Source organism: Columba livia, chromosome W (assembly GCF_036013475.1).
Source record: "Columba livia isolate bColLiv1 breed racing homer chromosome W, bColLiv1.pat.W.v2, whole genome shotgun sequence".
In the NCBI taxonomy this organism is placed as follows: domain Eukaryota; kingdom Metazoa; phylum Chordata; class Aves; order Columbiformes; family Columbidae; genus Columba; species Columba livia.
In genome coordinates this window covers 8,041,418-8,064,057 of record NC_088641.1, presented here as the reverse complement: position 1 = coordinate 8,064,057, position 22,640 = coordinate 8,041,418, and the positions used below count along the sequence as shown (strand labels likewise).

The window sequence follows — 22,640 nt, the reverse complement described above, 5'->3', positions numbered from 1 at the left end:
GAATGACACAACATCCAAACAACAAACCAACAATCTATTCAGTTGGTGCAAAAGGAAATGCAGTTCTTGCACTGTTGAAATTTGCCGTTTGATATTGGAATACACTCGTAAATATATGTGGTTATATTACACATCATTTTAATGTGCTTTTCCTGCTTTATGTTTTTGGGGTTTTTTTTGCTAATGAGTTAATACTTGTTTATTTTATATTTCTTTAAGACAAAATGCAAATTCAAGCTGTTTTCTTATTCGAGTTCAAAATGGGTCGTAAAGCAGCAGAGACAACTCGCAACATCAACGCATTTAGCCCAGGAACTTCTAATGAACATACAGTGCAGTGGCGGTTCAAGACATTTCTCAAAGGAGATGAGAGCCTTGAAGATGAGGAGCACAGTGGTCGGCCATCAGAAATTGTCAACGACCAACTGAGAGCAATCATTGAAGCTGACCCTTTTACAACTACAGGAGAAGTTGCTGAAGAACTCAATGTCTGCCATTCTATGACTATTTGCCATTTGAAGCAAACTGGAAAGGTGAAAAAGCTTGATAAGTGGGTGCATCGTGAGCTGACCAAAAATTAAAAAAATCGTCATTTTGAAGAGTCATCTTCTCTCATTCTACACAACAACAACAAACCATTTCTCGATCGGATTGTAACGTGTGATGAAAACTGGATTATATACAATAACCTGTGACGACCAGCTCAGTAGTCAGACTGAAAAGAACCTCCAAAGCACTTCCCAAAGCCAAACTTGCACCAACAAACGGTCATGGTCCCTGTTTGAGAGTCTGCTACCAGTCTGATCCACTCCATCTGAGAGGTATGCTCAGAAAACAGATGAGATGCACTGAAAACTACAATGCCTGCAGTTGGCATTGGACAAAAGAAAGGGCCCAATTCTTCTCCACAAACCCAATTGCATGTTGCACAGCCAACACTTCAAAAGTGGAATGAATTGGGCTACAAAGTCTGGCCTCATCTGCCATATTCACTTGACTTCTCAACAACTGTCCTGGTTTTGCTAAAAACAAGTTTCTCTTTTAGTGAATTTGCCTGTCAGCTAAAGCCTTCATATTAACTGCATTTTCCTGGAGAACCAGACACATGTTTTGGTAAACCTAGCAATGGAATGCAAACTTATTGATAAGCATGGATGGACATCTCACGAGAGGGGCGACGAGAAACAAGTGAGCAAGAAACTGACCAACTGTGTATAACATTCCATTCACGTGAATACTTCATATAAAAGTGGGAGATCACGAGGATCTCGTTCGCTTTTCCTTTTTTTTTTCCCTTTCTGCTTATGGCCGACATTAGAAGAGGACCTTGCTAGTCATCCCTGCGAACTGAGGCCTAGTGAGAGACTGAATCCAGCTCCGATTGGCTGCAGAGTCTAATCCAGGACTTTGGTTGCCAGCTCTGCAGTTGCTGAGACTTTCAAGATTGGTTTTGTATATTTTGTATTATTTTCTCTATTCTTATTAGTAGCATTAGCAAAACATCTTTAATTTTTTTCAACTCTCTTCACTCTGTCCTTCTTTTCCTCCCAATTGCCTCTCCTTAGTGAAAAGGGGGGAGAGGGAGGGGGAAGTGTGTGGGGGAGAGGGGGTTAACAATACATCTGCCAGGGTTTTATTGTCACCCCGCAATCTTAACCCTCGACAACAACCAACTACCACTTCTTCAAGCATCTCAACATTTTTTTTTGCAGGGAAAATGCTTCCATAACCAGCAGGATGCAGAAAATGCTTTCCAAGAGTTCACTGAATCCCAAAGCAAGGATTTTTATGCTACAGGAATAGACAAACTTATTTCTCAACAGCAAAAATGTGTTGACTGTAATGGTTCCTATTCCGATTTATAAAGATGTGTTTGAGCCTAGTTATCACAATTTAAAAGTCATGGTCCAAAACCACAATTACTTTTGCACCAACCTAACACAACATTAACATAAACTGCACTGCAAAGCTGCACAAGAAGTCACATACAGTAGATTTCCCCCTTCCTGTGAAATATAAAAAGTGTAACAAGCAGCATTTCAACCTCAGGATTCTAGGCAAGCAGAAACATTGTAGCAACATAGCAAAATACATTGTCAGAGCCAGCAGGCCAACGAGAGCATGCAGGCAGCTGCTCCACCAGGGACATTCCCCCCCCCACCAACTACAGCTTTTGCCTTGAATCGCAGCGCCAGATTAGTTTAGGAAACCCCTGTCCACCCCCGCTTTGCCACAGAGGCGACGGGTACCCCGTGCCACACCACCAACTCAGCCCGGCGGGCAGCGGCCCCTCCACCCCAGCCCTCTCGGCGGGATCCACTGCGGCTGAGGACTGGGTGCTGGCAGCGGCCCACCGTGGGGTAACCTGGGAAAGCAGCAGATAGCAAAGCAGCCATGCCAGAGCCAGGGCTTTAACAAGAAAAAAAAAAAAAAAAAAAGAACCTTGGCTCCGTGCTCGCAACAGGTGCCCGGGCTCCCGGCGGAGGAAGGCGCCCCCGCGACCCATAGGCCGCTTCGGCGGTTCAAACGCCGCGCCACGGCCACCCGCTCCGGCAGAGGCTCGGCCCACAGCGCTCACTGTGGCGGCTCCCTGGGCAGGCCCGGCTGCTGCCGCCTGCCGCAGCCCTCCCGGCCTCCCCAGCACCCGCTGCGGCCCCCCTCTGCCTGCCCCACTCGCCCACGCGGTGTAGGCCTCAACCAAGGATACTTGTTGCACGGCTCTCTGTGTGGTGGTGTCCGGGGATTGGGACTCCTTGAGCAGCTGCAGGATCTGCTGAAGCCCCTGTTCGTCAGGCTTCCACTCATACTCCATCTTGGCTTGCTGAAAAACACCAAGCAAGCGGCCGCAGTTAGCGGCGCAGCAAGCGCCAGGCCGAGGGTGGGGGGAGGAAGCAAGCTAGCCGCGCAGCGCCCGACCCGCTCTCACCCGCGCAACCCGCCAATCCCCAAACCCAGCCCCACAGACGGACAGCACTGACCTGCTCCTGCCGCTACCCACTGTACACCGCACCGAGCACACTGAGTCACGGCGAATTTGCAATCTGGCCCTAAGAGCTGCCTCGCGTCCTCCTGGGTCCTAGCGCCGGACACGCCTCCGCCCGCCCGAGCCGCCTCGGGCACGCCGGCGCTGCCGTCAGCCTTTCCCCAGTCCGTCCCACACCGTCAGGAGCCTGAGAGCGACAAAACACGAGCCCCTCAGTCCCGGGCGGCAGAAAATAGGGCGCCTCCTCTACAGCCCCTCCCCGCCATCACTCGAAAACAAGGAGAAAACTCCAGCAGCTCCGGCAGGCGAGGGGCGAAGCGGAGCTCTAGTCCGGCCTCCTCGGGACAGCTGCGGCCGCGCCTCCGCAGTGCCTGGCAGCGAGCTAGGAGACTGCCGCCTACGGAGAAGCAGGGATGCGAATGCAGACCTAGAAGTTAAGATCGTGGTACCTGCTTTGCCGTCTGCTTGACTTCCACATGGTTTGGTTTAATGCTGAGTAGATTTCACGTGTAAAGAGGGAATAGGACAACTAGACAAGAAGGGGGGAAAGAAACTCAAAAGAGGACTGGAACACCTCTCCTATGAGGACAGGCTGAGGGAGTTGGGGTTCAGCCTGGAGAAAGGCTCCAGGGAGGCCATATTACGGCCTTTCAGTACTTAAGAGGCCTATAAGAAAGATGGGGATGCAAGGCATGTTACAACAGTACAAGGGGTAATGGTTTTAAACTAGAAGAGGGGAGATTCAGGTTAGACATGAGGAAGAAATTTTTAAAATGAGGGAACAGGTTGCCCAGAGAGGTGGTAGATGCCCCATCCCTGGAAACATTCAAGGCCAGGCTGGATGGGGCTCTGAGCAACCTGATCTGGTTAAAGCAGATGCTCATGGCAGAGGGATTGGACTAGGTGACCTTTGAAGGTCCCTTCCAACCCAAACTATTCTATGATTCTACAACACTCATACAGTCCAACTGCCTGACCACTCCAGGGCTGACCAAAAGTTACAGCATGTTATTAAGGGCATTGGCCAAAGGCCTATTAAACACTGACAGGCTTGGGACCTCGAGCACCTCTCTAAGAAGCCTATTCCAGTGTTTGACCACCCTCTTGGTAAATAAATGTTTCCTAATGTCAACTTTGAACCTCTCCTGGAGCAGCTTTGAATCATTCCCACACATCCTGTCATTGGATACCAGGGAAAAGAAAGAGATCAGCACCTCCCTCTCCACTTACCCTCCTCAGGAAGCTGTACAGAGCAATAAGGTCATCCCTCAGCCTCTTTTTTCTCCAAACTAGACAAACCCTGAATCCTCAGCTGCTCCTCATAGTACATGCCTTCCAGCCCTGCCACCAGCTTTGTTGCCCTCCTCTGGATTCATTCAAGGACCTTAACATCCTTCTTAAATTGTGGGGCCCAGAACTGCACACAATATTCAAGGTGAGGCTGCACCAATGCTGAATACAGCAGGATCATCACCTCTTTTGACCGGCTGGTTATGCTGTGTTTGATGCACCCCAGGATGCAGTTTGTCCTCTTGGCTGCTGGGGCACACTGCTGACTCCTATTGAGCCTGCTGTCAGCCAGCATCCCCAGACCCCTTTCTGCAGGGCTGCTCTCCAGCCACTCCCTCTCCCAATTTATACTTGTGCCCAGCATTACTCTGGTGCAGAATCCAGCATTTGTTCTTGTTACATTTCATGCCATTAATGATTACCCAATACTTTTATATATATAAATACATATGCATTACATACATATATATATCACTATTTTATACATATGCTACTGGGCAAAATAAGAACATATGCTGCTTAAAACTGATCTAAAATATGAAAATGAAACCCAGTAATTCCTTAGCTTTTTACAATCCTATTTTTAGTCATTGTGTTTGTTATCATCCTGCTTATACTCTAACTGAAAACTAGTTTCACTTTCTGCTTCCTCTGCTGCAGCACAGTACTCGATGAGTGTCACACACATGCTGCACATCACAGCCTTAACAAGTGTTCAGAGGCATGGAGGACAGGGAACAGTGGTTCCTAACAGTGTGGCCCAGGTAATTTGCTGTGTGGCTCATCATCTCACCTCTCCAACACTTTCAATTAAATCAGTGTTTAAGTTACAGTCAGCTGTCCAGTCTCAGGTGCCAAGTGTCCTGCACCAACTTTCCTTCTATTACTGTGAGCCACCACTCTTGAGCCAAAACTAGTACCCACAGCATAGTGTCCAGCAAAACAGCAAAGGGAGCCATCATAGGCAACTAGTAAGATGGGCAGTGTACTTGTAATATCTGCATATCTGGATAATGAGGACAGTAAAAGAGGGTACTTGATGAATCAGGAAAGCATGCACACCAGAAAAAGAAGCAGGAAACAGCTACACAGCAGAGAAGTGTACAGCACAGCACATAAGAGAACAAAACCAGCTAAAAACCAAACACGCACATAAAAAAAAAAACAAACTACAAACAAACAAACAAAAAACCAACCAAGAAACAGGACACGTTTCTTAACCTCTTCTGTTTAAGCAATTGTCATAGTTATCACAGAGCTGTTTGGAAGACAGCTAATGCAGCACACCTCGAGAGGTTATCATACTGAAATACCTACAAGATGGAGCCAGTAAGGTAGGATTGTAAAGGCTTGCCAGAAGTTAGTAGGAAAGGACGGGCACAAAGGTTTATATGAGATTTTTGTGAGCAGTGGAAATTTCTACTAGTTTCCCTCTAGTACAGAAAAGTGTCAAGCAAAGGATCTGGGTTAACCAGACCCAGACCATTAAAAACCTATGTTGATGGCTCACAACCATATGGGCAGGAGAATTCTCAGTAGTGATGCCTGCACAGATGGAGCAGATGAAAGGTGAGGTCCAACAAATCAAGGAAGTGCTAATTTGGATCTCATTACCCTAACTGCTGCCTTGCCAGTAAGGCTGTAGAAATTTGATTATCTTTGAGACTTTCGGCCCACTGTCAAATTTGGTTGAAATTCATTAGAGCTTCAAAAGTTACTGTTCAGAAATTATGACACAAGGATTACATCCATCTGATTTATCAGGAAACCAAGTGCACTAGACAAAAAAAAAAAAAAAAGATTAAATATGGAAAACAAGGGAAGAGACCAGAAAGGAAGGTTGAGAGACAGAACAGGAAAAAGCAGGAAGAGGATCCATAACTAAGAAAAACTGACATAGGTTTCCTTTCCACAACTTGACCAGAATTAAATCCTGGTAAGATCTTTCTGCAGTGGAAAAGATAGAAAAAAGCCTACAAATCAGAGTATGAATGGGAGCTCTACAATTAGTGGGGATGTCTAAAAGCTTTAGATGATTGTCTCTTAGGGTAGGTTCCTCCTTAGGTTCTATAGAGGATCCTTTACCATTGGGAACTACTCAGCATATATAGAAATCAAAGCAAGTATCTCATATTGACGGATACCTTATCTTCTTGATCATTACTTTGAAGTTATTCTTATCCATCTCTAATCCTTTAAATTCTGTGAGGAAACAGGATAGGGGAAAATAATTTAACTGAGTCAAGAAAAAAATCAGACTGAAAGCAATATTATAGAAAAAAATGAGAAAATTGTTTCTTTTTGTATCCTTTGTCTTTGTTTCTTAGTACCTGTTTCCCTCAAGCAAGAATCTTCTTGTATAAAAAGGAATTAGGAAGCAATGTTAAACCAAGTACCAGGCAGAAGCAGGAAAGCTACTCATCAAAACATATGATGGCTTATAGTTCATCCCACTCAATCAGTAGAATGCACCGGAAATAAATTTGAAACGCCACATATATAATGTTAAGAAGACAAATGTTCACTGAAGACAGGAGTCTTGCACAAATGCTGAGGCTAATCTTTGATTTCTCTATTATCCAAGCTTCAAATGTCACACACTATCTAGAATCCACTGGTATCACAACAGTGCATAATATTAAAAAAAAATCAAAAATCCCAACAAACAAACTAATCTATATCTTCAATTTATTTCTCTCTCCAAACCTTGCCTTGTTCTACTCAAGTATACACAAAGAGCCCACAAGTAAATTTTTTATCTTTGGTTTTGTTGCCAATGCTCTTTTCCCTTTCTCAGAATGTCTCATTAGATCAGGCTGAAATGATGCATTTCTGGCATTTTTCATACAAGGAAACAAAAGGAATGGCTAAAATATATAGCATTGCTATTTCAGTCAAAATCCAGTAGTTAGAGTAGTAGCTCTGAATACACAAGGCAGGCTTCAATTCTTGCTTCTTCCTAGGGTTATGAAACCACTTTTTTTTTCTGGAAAGTATCCTTACCATTGCATTACAGTGTACTTGGTGCTAGGTCTTTTAATCTCTCCTGTTAAGTTGTTTTCCATATTATTATAAACAGATATTAACAGGAACTTGGATTAGAAATTATTTCCTAATCAGCATCGTGTATAATAATTGACAGTTAATACTTAAAAGACAAATGTAGACAGCACAAATAGTTAGGAGACTTAGAATACCCTCTACACCCCTCCAGTAGTCTCAGTGCACTGAAAAGAGAAACAGGAGACTCTGGCACAAATCCCTACTAACACCCAGCCAGAAGAGAGATTTGAACTAGTAAGGAGATGTCCCATCCCTCAAATGCCTCTATGGGAAGTACAGCAAGAGCTGCTGGCAATTTTGAAACTAGTTTCAAATAATTATTCTGTAATCAAAATTAATTCTCAATTTTGTCCTAATTTCAGAATTGTTAGACAATTTCAGCCACTTTACCATTTAGAAACTTTTTCCCTGTCTTTAGTTTTACTACATTGGTAATATTGGATTTTTTTCTTTTAGAGAGAATTCTAATGAGCTACCTTCCTTCTTGTCACGAAGTTTAGGCACTGCTATCTGTAATATTGGTATTTTATAATAGGAATCAATCACCCAATCCATTGCTAAGATCCAGGCTTCCAAGTTTCCATGCAGACTGCTTACAGTGTCTCTCTGTACCTCTATGTACAGAAGAGGAAATAACTGATATTCCATAATAGCTCTCTGTATAAAATCTCTTATTTCAGGCTAAGAGAGATGTGAACTAAGCTAAGCAGAAAAAAAAAAAAAAAAGCTCTTATAACACAGAATAAATGTGTCTATGTGAAGGAGATCATGCAGAATAGCTATCACCACATTATTTTGCAATGCATTCTGCCTGGTAATGTGCCCTAAGCTTTCACTTAAAAAAAAATACTGGTAGTCCTCAGTCCTCACACCCAGCATATCAAATGAGAATCCATTCTAAAACATTTAGCACATTCTTCCTGAGTTCAGACATATGATACACAATGATATGATATTATACAGTTATTTATTTGGATAATCTTTAGAAGAAGATAGTTTGGCCGTGTGAAGCATGGGAGAGGTTACTGAGGAGGCAGATGGAAATGGAAAGACAGTCTGAAAGGATTTTATGTCCATGACTGAAACACCTATGAAGTGAATTTTCTACTTTTCCAGAACTGATTAGTTATTGTGATACAAGTAAATTGATGGATTGTTTTAAACAGAAGTCTAAGGAAACTTTTTAAAATTTTTTAATATGGGATTTCAACATTATATTTGAGGAGAATGATATAAAAATATTAGCCATAAGAGGCTGCAAGCTTATTACTTTCTAGCTAATGCAACAGTAACTAATTTCACTGATAAAAGTGAAGTTATGTAAAGAATATTCCCCAAAAGTTGAAAACAGGACTTCATTGTAATATTTGCACAAATAGTATTAAGTTCCCATATGCGGGAGTGGGATCTCTTCTGGTACCTAAGGACACAAAAAACATTTTAAGAGTTCTTTGATATCAGAGGATGACAAAAGGCTGACTAAGACAGTACCAACAGGAAATCCATGAAATGGAATGTAAGACAAATCCAACATGATCCAATGTATGATGGTAAGCCTTGGGCTCAAGTAAAAAGTTTTGTGGAATGTACCAAAGAAAGAATATGCTTCATTGATATGGTTAAGATTATCTTTAAAAATAACTTTGTTTTATAGAAGAATTTCTTCTATCCATAAGGAGCAATTTCTTAATAACATTCAAAGCAGCAAATGTATGTGCTTTCAGATAATACAATTTCAGATTTGGGTAGAGTTATTTGACCTTCATTTCCTATTCTCACTCATTCTCTATGGCTGATAGGTCTACAAGTAGAATAAGAAGCTGAGGAAACTAAGAGAAATTATATTATCTTTATAACTGGTTTTGACTTATGTTGTGTATCATACTAGAAATTATGTACATGTGAAATGGCTCCCATAGTGCGACACCTTGTAATGAAGCTGAACTCAAATTTCCTGGAACACTGAATATTTCAATATCAGAAGCAAATAAATCTGTAATATTATTTGCTCTTCACAGAAAATGAACTTGATAATGGACTTTTTCTGAGAGTACCTAAAGTTATGATAATGCACCTGGCTCAGGAAATCTCCTAGACTGTTGCTTGTGAGGAAGAGAGCTGTTCTGGCTCATCATTGTGGTGACACCACTGTCTACAATTTTATGGTTTCTTTTCCCAGATCCAGACTAGAGTGGCCCTACCTTCAGCCAGGTGGAGGAAAGGGACAAGCGAGTTTACTGGACTACATATATTCGATGGCCTGGCACATCAGATGCACAAGACTAAAAAGTTTTAGTGGAGACTGGTGCACAGTGTACCATAATCTCATCAAACTATAAAGGGGCAGAATCACAGAATGGTAGGGACTGGAAGGGACCTCAAAAGATCATCTAGTCCAATTCCCCTGCAGAAGCAGGAACACTTAGATGAAGCTACACAGGAATGTGTCCAGGCGGGTTTTGAATGTCTCCAGAGAAGGAGACTACACAACCACCCTGGGCAGCCTGTTCCAGTGTTCTGTCACCCTCACTGAGAAGAAGTTTCTTCTCAAATTTAAGTGGAACCTCTTGTGTTCCAGTTTGAACCCATTACCCCTTGTCCTACCATTGATTGTCACCAAGAAGAGCCTGGCTCCAACCTCGTGACACTCACCCTTTATATATTTGTAACCATTAATAAGGTCACCCCTTAGTCTCCTCCAAGCTAAAGAGACCCAGCTCCCTCAGCCTTTCCTCATAAGGGAGATGATCCACTCCCTTAATCATCTTTGTTACCCTACGCTGGACTCTCTCCAGCAGTTCCCTGTCCTTCTTGAACTGAAGGGCCCAGAACTGGACACAGTACTCCAGATGTGGTCTCACCAGGACAGAGTAGAGGGGAAGGAGAACCTCTCTCAACCTACTAACCACCCCCCTTCTAATACACCCCAGGATGCCATTGGCCTTCTTGACCACAAGGGCACAGTGCTGGCTCATGGTCATCCTGCTGTCCACCAGGACCCCCAGGTCCCTTTCCCCTACGCTGCTCTCTAATATGTCATTCCCCAACTTATACTAGAACCTGGGTTTGTTCCTGCCCAGATGCAATACTCTACACTTTCCCTTGTTATATTTCATTAAATTTTTCCCCACCCAACTCTCCAGTCTGTCCAGGTCTCGCTGGATGGCAGCACAGCCTTCTGGCGTGTCAGCCACTCCTCCCAGTTTGGTGTCATCAGCAAACTTGCTGATAGTACACTCTATTCCCTCATCCAAGTCATTGATTAATATATTGAATAATACTGGCCCCAGTACTGACCCTTGAGGCACTCCACTAGATACAGGCCTCCAACTGGACTCCTCCCCCTTGACCACAACCCATGAGTATTTCTCGAGTGACTAGGGGATCCTAAGAGTTGACCGTAATAGATGCTGAAGTGAGCCTAACTGGGAAAAAGTGGCAAAAGCACACCATTGTGACTGGCCCAGATGCTCTGTGCATCCTTCGCATAGACTACCTCAGGAGAGGGTATTTCAAGGACCCAAAAGCATACTCATGTGTTTTTGGTAAAGCTGCTTTGGAGATGGAGGAAATTAAACAGCTGTCCACCTTGGCAGGTCTCCTGGAGGACCCTTCTGTTGTGGTGTTGCTGAGGACTGAAGAACAACAGCTGCCAATTGCTACCACAACAGTGCACTGGAAGTGATATTGCACCAACCAAGACTCCCTGATTCCCATCCATAAGCTGATTCACTGACTGGAGACCCAAAGAGTGATCAGCAAGATGTACTCACCCTTTAATAGCCCCACATGGCCAGTGCAAAACTCTAACGGAGAGTGGAGAGTGGAGACTAACAGCAGACTACTGACAGATTATTGTGGCCTGAATGAAGTCACACCGCTGCTGAGTGCTGCCATGCCAAACATACTAGAACTGCAATACGAACTGGAGCCAAAGGCAGCCAAGTGGTATGCCACAAGTGATATAGCTAATGCATTTTTCCCAATCCCTTTGGCAGCAGAGTGGAGGCTACAGCTTACTTTCATTTGGAGGGGTATCTGGTACACCTGGAATCTACTGCCCCAGGGTAGAAACACAGCCCTACCATCTGCTATGGACTGATCCACACTGCACTGGAACAGGATGAAGCTCTGGAACACCTGCAATACATTGATGACATCATCATATAGAACAACACATAAGGTTTTGAGAAAGGGAAGAAAATAGTCCAAATCCTTCTCAAAGCTGGTTTTGCCATAAAACAAAGAAAGGTCAAGGGACCTACACAGGAGATCCATTTATTAGCAGTAAAAAGGCAAGATGGATGTTGTCATATCCCAATGAATGTGATAAAAAAGTAACCTCAATCTCCCATCTTCTAGTTTAAAACAATTACCCCTTGTCCTGTCATAACACACTCTTCTAAAAAGTCAGTCCCCATCTTTCTTACAGGCCCTTTTTAAAGTACTTAATACATGCAACAAAGTTTCCTAAGAACCTTCTCTTGTCCAGGCTGAACAAACCTAACTCTCTGAGCCTGTCCTCATATGGTATTCCAGCCCTCTGATCATCTTGGTGGCCCTCCTCTGGACTCTCTCCAACAGGCCCACATCTTTCCTGTACTGAAGACTCCAGAGCTAGACACTGTACTCCAGGTGGGGGTCTCACCAGAGCAGAGGGGCAGAATCACTTCCCTCAACCAGCTGGCCACACTCCTTTTGATGTATCCCAAGATACAATTGGCCTTCTGGGCTGCAAACGCACATTGCCACACCTTGTCCAACCTTTCTTCCACCAGTACTCCCAATTCCTTCATCCCCCAGCCTGTATTGATACCAGGGTTGCCCTGACCCAGGTACAGGACCTTGCACTTGGCCTTGTTGAACCTCATGAGGTTCACATGGGCCCACTTCTTTGGATAGCATCCCATCCCCCAGGTGTGTCAACTGTACCACTCAGCTTGGTGTCATCCACAAACTTGCTCAGGGTGGACTTGATCCCAATATGCTGTGGAAGACAGTCTGGGTTACTCCTGCCTCAAGCAAAGGTAACCCCGTCTGTGAGACTGCTTTTGGTCAAAGAGCTGGGTACACTTGGTGGGTAATGCAGAAGGATGGAGGAGTCCAGTACGTACCTCAAGCAGATCCAACTTTGGGTAAGAATAACCAATTATTTGAATTGTATGATGTTAATTGCTATATAATACCATTTCTTATCACTACTATAGTTGCTATATGCAATATCTATGGTATTACAGTAACAATGATCCTGATTAAAGAATGAATTTTGATGAAACCGAGCAAAGTGCAGTGATAATAGAACCAAACAAGTGCAGCAGTAATGGAACCAGAACTGTCTTCAACATGCAACAGTCCAACACCACACATTTTATCTCCTGCCCTGAAGGACGGTTATGACAGATGGAACCCAAAGTCATGGACTAAATGAACTCAGAATACATTTTAGAGGGATGACCATAAAGTAAGGGAATGATATCTGTGTGTGTATATATATATATATATATATATATATATAAAGACAGGAAAGGTAGTGGTGATTAATTGAAATGTATTGTAAAGTGTGGGGCCTGGGCATGATATAGATGGTATAGAATAAGGGGTGGATACTGTCCTAGTTTCAGTCAGAATAGAGTTAACTCTCTTTAAAGTAGCTGTGTTTTGGTTTTAGGGTGAGAATCATGTTGATAACATGCTGAAGTTGTATTAGCTTGGTGCAAAATAATTGCAGTTTTGGACTATTAATTTTAAATTGTTATAACTAGACTCAAATACATCTTTATTAATCAAAATAGGAACCATTACAATCAACACATGTTTGCCATTGAGAAATAAGTTTGTTTATTCCTGTAGTGTAAAAATCCATGCTTCAGGATTCGACAATCTCTTGGAAAGCATTTTCTGTATCCTGCTGGCTGTGGAAGCATTTTCTCTGCAAAAAGCTGTTGAGATGCTTGAAGAAGTGGTAGTCGGTTGGTGAGAGGTCAGGTGAATACAGCAGATGAGGCCAAACTTCATAGCCCAATTTGTTCCACTTTTGAAGTGTTGGTTGTGAGACATGCGGTTGGGCATTGCCGTGGAGAAGAATTGGGCCCTTTCTGTTGACCAATGTTGGCCACAGGCGCTGCAGTTTTCAGGGCATTTTATCAATTTGCTGAGCATACTTCTCAGATGTAATGGTTTCATGGGGATTCAGAAAACTGTAGTGGATCAGACTGGCAGCAGACCACCGAACAGGGACCATAACCTTTTGTTGGTGCAAGTCTAGCTTTGAGAAGTGCTTTGGAGGTTCTTCTCAGTCCAACCACTGAGCTGGTTGTTGCCAGTTGTCATATAAAAATCCACTTTTCATTTCATGTCACAATCCAATCGAGAAATGGTTGGTTATTATTGCGTAGAATAAGACAAAGCTTCAAAACGATTATTTATTTGTTTTTCGGTCAGCTCACGAGGCACCCACTTATCGAGCTTTTTCACCTTTCCAGTTTGCTTCAAATGCCAAATGACCATAGAATGGTCAATGTTGAGTTCTTCAGCAGCTTCTTGTGTAGTTGTAAGAGGATCAGCTTCAATGATTGCTCCCAGTTGGTTGTTGCCAACTTCTGATGGCTAGCCATTATGCTCCTTATCTTCAAGGCTCTCATCTCCTTTGCGAAACTTCTTGAACCACCACTGCACTGTACGTTCATTAGCAGTTCCTGGGCCAAATGCATTGTTGATGTTGCAAGTTGTCTCTGCTGCTTTACGACCCATTTTGAACTTGAATAATAAAACCGCTCAAATTTGCTTTTTGTCTAACATCATTTCCATAGTCTAAAATAAATATAAAATAAACAGCAAGTAATAAGTCAGTAGCAAAAAAAACATAAAGTGAGAAAAGCATATTAAAATTATGTATAACATAACCACATTTAAGAATGTATTCCAATATCAAATGAGAAATTTCAACAATGCAAAACCCGCAATTCCTTTTGCGCCAACCTAATAGTTTCTGCTGAGCAGTGCTTACACTAAGTCAAGGACTTTTCAGCTTCTAATACTGCCCTTCCAGCAGGGGTGGGACCAGGAGTGCACAAGAAGCTGGGAGGCAATACAGTTGGAACAGCTGACCCCAACTTGCCACAGGGATATTCCATACCATACATGTCATGCTCAGTATGGGGAAAGTTAGCCAAGGTGCCGCTGCTCAAGAACTGGTTGGGCATCAGTCAGTGTGGTGAGCAATTGCATTGCATATCACTTGTTTTGTATGTTCTTTTATCATCATTATTATTATTATTTTCCCTCCCTTTTCTGTCCTATTAAACTGCATCTATCTCAACCCACGAGTTGTTTTCTCCTTTTTATCCTTCTGATTCTCTCCCAAATCCCACTGCAACAGGGCAGTAAGCGAACAGCTGCATGGTGTTTAGGTGCCTGTCAGGTTAAACCACAACAGGGTTCTAACAGAGTAACTATTTTCTTGCATCTTTGTACCTACTCACCTACTGTCTATTTTCTGTTCTCTACCAAAAAAAAAAAAATTGTCTTGCCTTTCCCTCTGCTTTTGTATTTAGTTAAATCAATGCCATTAATGCCAGGTTCTTCATAAGCAGCATAGTTTGAATATTTAAGAGATTCACCATGGCTTGTACAAAATGCTATAGAAAATTCAATTATTTAATAGGGGAATAACTTAACAGAAACTTTATACTCAAGGCTTTAAAACCATAAAAATTTCCTTTACACATGTTATTTTTGACTGTGGGCCTTATCTCAGATTTGACTCATTTTAAATATATATATATATATATATGTATATATACATACACACACACAAACTCAATTTCAAAAGCATTCAGTACACAGAAAATTAACAGTGAATTTTTAAATTGTTTAAGTTACACTCTGGAGTCTGGTCTGGAAAACCTTCTGGACACTAAAAGTGATGTTTGGTAGTTTATTTCTATATCATTAAAAGATGCCACATTCCATGGCACCCATATGTACATGCATAAACATTATTATGTACACTGATTTAACGCGTATGTGATAGATCACATACATAAACCAAACAACACTGGGTCTACATAAATATATATCTACCAATTAAATATTTTGAAAATAAAAATTCAGTTTGAATTGCAGCCCTGATCTTGGGCCCCTATAGCTTCAGCATATTGTACATACAAATATAAATACTTTTTTTTGCCCCCACAACTATCATATAGATATGAAATCTATCAAAATATATAGAAAACCTATCCAAGATATCCAAATCAATACTATAAAACAGTTTAAAGAAGTAGAATAGGTGATCCAAACATACTGTTACATTTATTTAAATGTTCATAGAATCTGGAACAAAATTAACTGGTAAAATTCATTTCTGTGGTCAAAACTAACCAAAGTTGCAACATAATGAAGACATGAAAATAATGGAAAAACCCTCAGTCCTAGCCTTTTCAAAAACAAAGCAAAGAAAAATCCTCCCCCTGTTGCATATCACTGGCACAACTCCATTGACAAAAATGCATTGATCAGTGTATAAAATTCATAAACCCATGCTCCAAATTTTTATATTACAGTGACCACAACAGTGACTCTACAAAAGCATATCTCTATTAGCGAAACATTTCAAAAATAAAAATCTCAGTATTGATTTTAGTCCTGATCTTTAAACTGTACAGGTTCTGAATATCAGCTTTGATGAAGGTGAATTATACTTGGCTTTCTGCCACCCTCCTTTGTAGCTATAGCATCTTGGTGCGCCTGAAGCAGGAATAGGAAAGAAACCTGATTGAACTAAACTCTACTCCAGAGTAGAGTTTAAATGAAATAGAAATATGGCCACTCTGCTGGACACCTCTGTGTGTACCTATCACCTGATTATAAGGTAGCTCAGTCCCTGGGGTTGCTCCTATTTACACCTTGACCTAAAATTAAGCACATATCTGTTCTCTTGAATACAAGCACTCCTAAACTGGTATCTAAATAAATATACTAGAAAAATGGCAGATAATCCCATAAAAGCCTATATTCATACATCCATCATTAATGTTATTTTCATCTTCCTGCCACAAGGCATGCCTAGCTCAATTTAGCAGCTGTGTTTACATCTATATCAATTTCGGAAGTTACTGAAGTCTATATCATTGCCTATATCCAATGGTAAACATCATCCTTAGTTAATTCTAACCAGAGCTTTTCTTCTTTAAGACCAAGAGTAAACTGCTTTTTAACCTTTTTAAATCCCTTTGTATTATGCTGCTTTGAGTATAAACTAGCTAGATATTTTGAAGAAATGCATTCTAAAGAAATCCTGATCATATAGAAACTATTCTTCCCAATTGTGGGCAGCTTTCCTTCATCCTTCCACATACAACTCAAAAATAACTACAGTTCACAAAGCAGATGCAAAGCAAGGACTTTTAGAAATAGACCATATACTGTCATTTTCAAACATAGTTGAGACTCTGGATTAGAAAAATAGGCTGTTTCCAGTTCTATCAAAGCCTCCTTGTATGATCTTAAACAGAAAAAATAATTACATGCCACACACAGCAAAGGGGCACAAGTTAACTTCTTGTTCAATGAGCGTTGTAAGGATTGAACAATATCTGCAAAGTATTCAAATACCACATTAAGGACTACTTAAACATACAAGAAGGGAAGCAAACAAATTAAGAACCTGAGAAGGCCAGAGTGCATAGCAGAACAAGCCTCACAATGAGAGTATCTCTCAGGTCCTGAGCATAAATTCGAGGAAAAGGAATTGTTACCTGCACAACAAGATTAAGAGCTCAAAGACCAAGCAGGCCACTTATAGCAACCCAAAAAGCATTTGGGCCCTTTCTATAATCACTCCACAAAGGCCTTACAAGTTCCATCAGCTATTTCAATTGAGCCTTTAAATTAACAACCTCCCCAAGCGAGCAAAGAAAACTACAATACAAATACGGAATTTCGCTGCTCTCAAATAACGACGACGACAGCGAGAGAGGAAGAGACAGCCCACGGCTGAGCTCGCACGGCTCCCCTCCCAGCGGCGGCGCGAAAACCTAACAGCAGCCGGGCCCGCGGCTACCCACCCAACCCGGCCCTCCCCCCGCCCGCTGGCAGGCAGCGGCTGCCGAAGACAGGATGCCCCAGCCAGCCCCTCGCAGGAGGAACACCTACCCACACCATCCCAGAACCCAGCGGCAAAGGAATGACGACGGAACGACCCGTCCACTCCGTAGCTCCGGCCCCTAAAATGGCGGAACAAAGAGAACCTCACTCCGCTACCATCACCTCTCCGATTGGCCGAGGGGAGCGGGGTTTGGCGCGCGGGGGAGGGCGGGGGTGCCAATGGCCGGTCACCCTGGCAACGGCAGCCTCGTCTAGGATCCATGGCCTCGGGTTAGATAGAGAGGGCAGTGAAATGGTTGCTTGGCCCCACCCAGCTTCTCAGTCCCGGCCCCCGCCCTCGGCCTCTCCCGGACTCCCATGCACAGGGCTGCTTCTCCCTACCTGCTCCCTGCTTCCTCACGGCTTGCTGCCGGAGACACATGCACAATAGGCAGGCCTCATGCCCAGGCATTGCTTCTTGCCTGAGGACAGGGGCGACATTTGCCCTCAGGGGTACCCACACATAGTCCCCTTTCTCCTGACCCACCATGGCCTCCGTCAAAGAGGCACTAGTGTGAAGGGCCAGCAACCCCTCCGGCAACATGTACCCACCCATAAGGAGCTCTCTTACCTCCTCAGCAGTACCTGTCCCTCAGACCCACTGGCACAAATGGGCCCCTTACAGGTGCCCTTCCCTTGGTGCACTGCCAGGGTCCTCAGGCTAGGCTCCTTTCCCTGTGAAATAAGTAACTTACGCTTTTTCTATGGATAAACAATGTTTAATCCAATTCCTTAATTGTATTCCTTAAACATGTGTTTATTAGAGCATAAGCAAAACAGCACTGGGTGCACGGGGGATTTGCCTCCACCCAACACGCACACCTTTTAACAATAAGAAGTGTGCTTAAATACAATAAGGTATTACATATTCATAATAGCCCCAGGAACACTTATACATATTCATAACCTTTCCCGCTTCTTATTAAAATGAGTCCCAGATAACCATTTCCATAGTCTCCTCCTTGACCTTCCCCTGTTGCGCCTGCGCAGTGCCACTTGGTGATTTTGAGGAGGGGTCTTTGAGGGTCTTTGGATGAAGGCTCCTTCAGCTTCATCACAGTGAACTTTTTACCTTTGGCTCATTATGATGAATTGGCTGGAACCCAAGCTGCCAAGTCGACCGAAATCAGACTGGCACCCCCTTTTTGCTGTGAATCTTGGCTATCTTGTCTCCTCAAGGTTACAGCTGGTGCTGTAAAACTTCTTATCTCGGCATTCGATGAGGTTCTGTTTTTTTCTTAACACAATTGGTTACATACAGCTCTAAACTAGACATTCATTATGTGGCTTAACGTGTTAGTTCGTTAGTAGGCCCTTATTATGTAGTTGGTTAACCTTTAAAATGTTAGTTCCCTCTATCAATATAAATTCATAAACAAGTTTCATAACTTTTTACATAGAACTTAACCACCTTTTCCTTTTTCCAGGTTCAGAGCCTGTGCCTCATTTGGTTATATCTGTAAACATTAAACATCTTAGCACGAATCACAACTGCATTTCTCGCACCTGCACCCCTCATCCCAGGGGAGCAATGATGGCAGCAGCAGCAGCAAGCTGCAGGGGCTCTGCAGGAGCTGGTTGACATATATGTCCAAAATCATGAAAATGAAAAATGAGACTAAAGGCTAGGCAGCAAAGATGCATCACCCTGTATTTAATCTTGAGTTAGCAACACAAGTACATAGCCAGGGTCTTCCTGGACTTCTCTGGGGATTAATGGATTGAGAGCAGCTCTGTGGAGGACTTGGGAATACTGGTGGATGAAAAATTGGACGTGAACTAGCAATGTGCGCTTGCAGCCTAGAAAGCCAATGGTATCCTAGGCTGCATCAAAAGAAGTGTGGACAACAGGTCGAGGGAGGTAATTCTCCCCCTCTACTCCGTGCTGGTGAGACCCCACCTGGAATACTGCATTCAGCTCTGGGGCTCCCAGTACAAGAAAGACATGGACCTGTTGGAGTGAGTCCAGAGGAGGGCCACAAAAATGATCAGAGGGCTGGAACACCTCTCCTATGAAGAAAGGCTGAGAGAGTTGGGGTCTGTGGTGGGTTGACGTTGGCTGGCTGCCAGGTACCCACTAAACCATTCTCACTGGTAAGAAATTAGGGGGGAAAAAACTCATGGGTCGAGATAACAAGAGAGCCACGAAGATGATTAAGGGAGTGGAGCATCTCCCTTATGAGGAAAGGCTGAGGGACCTGGGTCTCTTTACTTTGGAGGAGACTGAGGGGTGACCTCATTAATGTTTATAAATATGTAAAGGGTGAGTATCACAAGAATGGAGCCAGGCTCTTGTCGGTGACAACCAATGATAGGACAAGGGGCAATGGGTACAAACTGGAACACAGTAGGTTCCACTTAAATATGAGAAGAAACTTCTTCACAGTGAGGGTGATGGAACACTGGAACGAGCTGCCCAGGGGGGTTGTGGAGTCTTCTTCTCTGGAGACATTCAAAACCTGCCTGGATGCCTTCCTGTGTAGCCTCATCTAGGTGTTCCTGCTCTGGCGGGGGGATTGGACTAGATGATCTTTCGAGGTCCCTTCCAATCCCTAACATTCTGTGATTCTGTGATAAAGGCAGTTTAATAAAGAAAAGCAAAGCCTGTGCACAGAAGCAAAGGAAACAAAAAGATTTATTATCTGCTTACCATCAGCAGGAGATGTCCAGCCACTTCCTGGAAAGTAGGGCCTTGGTACACATAGTGGTTCCTTCAGGAGACAAACACCTTGATAATGAATGCCTCTCTTCCTCTTTTTTCTCTTAGCTTTTATTGCTGAGCACAATGTCATATGGTATGGAATATCCCTTTGGTCAGATGGGTCACCTGTCCTGACTATGTCTCCTCCAAACCTCTTGCCCACCCCCAGCCTACTGACCTTTGGGGTGGGGGCATTGGAGAGACAGCCCTGATGCTGTGGGAGCACTGCTCAGCAGTAGCCAAAACACTGGTGTGTTATCAGCACCTTTCTAGCTCCAAATACAAAGCACAGAACTATGAGGGCTATGGGGAAAGTTAATTCCATCCTAGCCAGACCCAATATAATCTCCACCCCTTATCCATACCATTTGCATCATGCTCAGGTCCCACGTGATTTGATTGTTGGGCACCAACACCAGCTTGGTTTGGGTCATCGTTGCACTTGCCTGATTCCTTGCAAAGCTTCCTCTTCATCAGTTCAGGTAGTTCCTGATACATCACTTCCTACAACTTACATGTGGGGGACTAGGGTGAGTCCATGGATTCCCTGACAGAGGGCATAGGAACAGAAATTAGCCTTGAAGATATTAAGGCCTACCCGTGAGAAAGATGTGAGTAAAGGAGTATCTGGAGATATTAAGGTGTACCCGTAAGAAAGAAGGGAGTAAAAGAGTAACACTGATGTTAGCAAAATTAACCAATGATATGTTACTATTGCAGCCTGCAACCAATAGCAAAAAGACACTTGAGCTGGTAAAGACTATATAAAAAAGCATTTGTGGCAATAAATGGAGACTGCTGTTTGTACTTAAGAACTTGGTCTATGTCATTTGTCCGTCTCAACTGCGACACTTACATCACAGATTATTTTTCCCACAAGGCTGATCCTGCTTGAGGCACACAGTGGGTCTCCACAGCCATCCGCATTACCCACCCAGTATACCCAAATCCATGAGTGAAGAAAAATGGGTTTGCCTTTTCTCAAAGAAGGAGCAATCCATAACACCTTCCCCAACCACTTCCCAATGTGCACTACGGGGACCTTATCTCACAGAATCACAGAATGGTTGGGGTTGGACAGGACCTCTGGAGATCATCTAGTTCAATCCACCTGCTAAAGCAGATTCACCTAGAGCAGATTGCACAGGAATGCATCCAGGAGGGTTTTGAATGTCTGCAGAGAAGGAGACTCCACAACCTCTCTAAGTAGCCTGTTCCAGTGCTCTGTCACCCTCAAAGTAACAAAGTTTCTTCTCACATTCAGATGAAACATTCTATGCTTCAGTCTGTGCACGTTGCCTCTCATCCTATCGTTGGGCACCACTGAAAAGAGTCTGGTCCATCCTCTTGACATCCACCCATGTCATATATATATAACATTGATAAGGTCCCCTCTCAGCCTTTTCTTCTCCAGGCTGAACAGACCCAGCTCTCTCAGTCTTTCCTCATAAGGAAGATGCTTCAGACCCCTAATCATCTTTGTAGCCCACCTCTGTACTGTCTCCAGTAATTCCTTGTCCTTCTTCAACTGGGAGCCCAGAACTGGACACAGTACTCCAGATGCGGCCTCACCTCCTGTGTTCCAGTTTGTACTGGTACATGGGGTTATTCTTCCCCAGGTGCAGGACCCTACAGTTGCCCTTGTTAAATTTCATTAGGTTCTTCTCTGCCGAGTCCCCTAGCCTGTCCAGATCTCCCTGAATGGCAGCACAACCTTCTGCTGTATCAACACTTCCTTCCAGTTTGGTATCATCAGCAAACTTGCTGATGGTACATTCAGTCTCTTCATCCATGTCATTGACAAACAGGTTGAACAGGACTGGAACTAACACTGATCCCTGGGGAACTCCACTAACTACAGGCCTCCAAACAGACTCTGTACCATTGGTCACAACCCTCTGAGCTCTGCCATCCAGCCAGTTCTCAATCAATGGGTACAAACCCCATGTACCAGTACAGGTTAGGGGTTGACATGCTAGAAAGCAGCATTGCAGAGAAGGACTGGAGTTCTGGTCGACAACAGATTGACCATGAGCCAGCAATGTGCCCTTGTGGCCAAGAAGGCCAACGATATCCTGGGGTGCATTAAGAAGAGTGTGACCAGGCTGAGCAGTAAGCAGCTCAAAGGTGCAATGCTGAAATCAAGATATTGTCTTGAGTGAGTGTAATTGCGATCCATTTGTATATTTGAACTTGGTATTTGGTTTGCATATCTGAGCTCAGTATTTTAGTTTGCATATATATATATATATATATATATATATATATATTTGGTACCAAAAGAATTTTGTTTGGGAAGATAATTACAAAATGTGAACCGGTTCCGCTACTAAAGTACCACCTTGCTCCTCCTTAGGATGCATCCTTACACATTAGAGTAACTTTGTGGGGGAATCCTCTGATAAAAGAAAACTTGAAAAAATATTTTACTCGATTGTGGCTCGAATGTGGGATTCC

General features: G+C 43.3%; 1 protein-coding gene and 1 pseudogene across 8 annotated transcripts in view; both read right to left on the bottom strand.

Moving 5' to 3' along the window:
* LOC135577087 (transportin-1-like) overlaps nt 1-17,720 on the bottom strand; it is a 111,410-nt gene extending 93,690 nt beyond the window's left edge. For 2 of the 8 annotated variants that reach the window (XM_065044781.1, XM_065044784.1), the window contains exons 1-2: nt 17,492-17,693; nt 2,708-2,821 (exon numbers count right to left, since the gene is read on the bottom strand). In XM_065044781.1, coding sequence (XP_064900853.1) covers nt 2,708-2,821; nt 17,492-17,500 — 123 coding nt within the window. In that variant the 5' untranslated portion in view covers nt 17,501-17,693. Of the gene's footprint in view, nt 1-2,707; nt 2,822-2,978; nt 3,171-17,491 lie in introns of all 8 variants that reach the window. The other 6 variants (XM_065044780.1, XM_065044783.1, XM_065044785.1 and 3 more) reach the window with 4 other exon arrangements.
* On the bottom strand, nt 13,079-14,143 carry LOC135577089 (histone-lysine N-methyltransferase SETMAR-like; annotated as a pseudogene).
* Nucleotides 17,721-22,640: the final 4,920 nt, after the last annotated feature.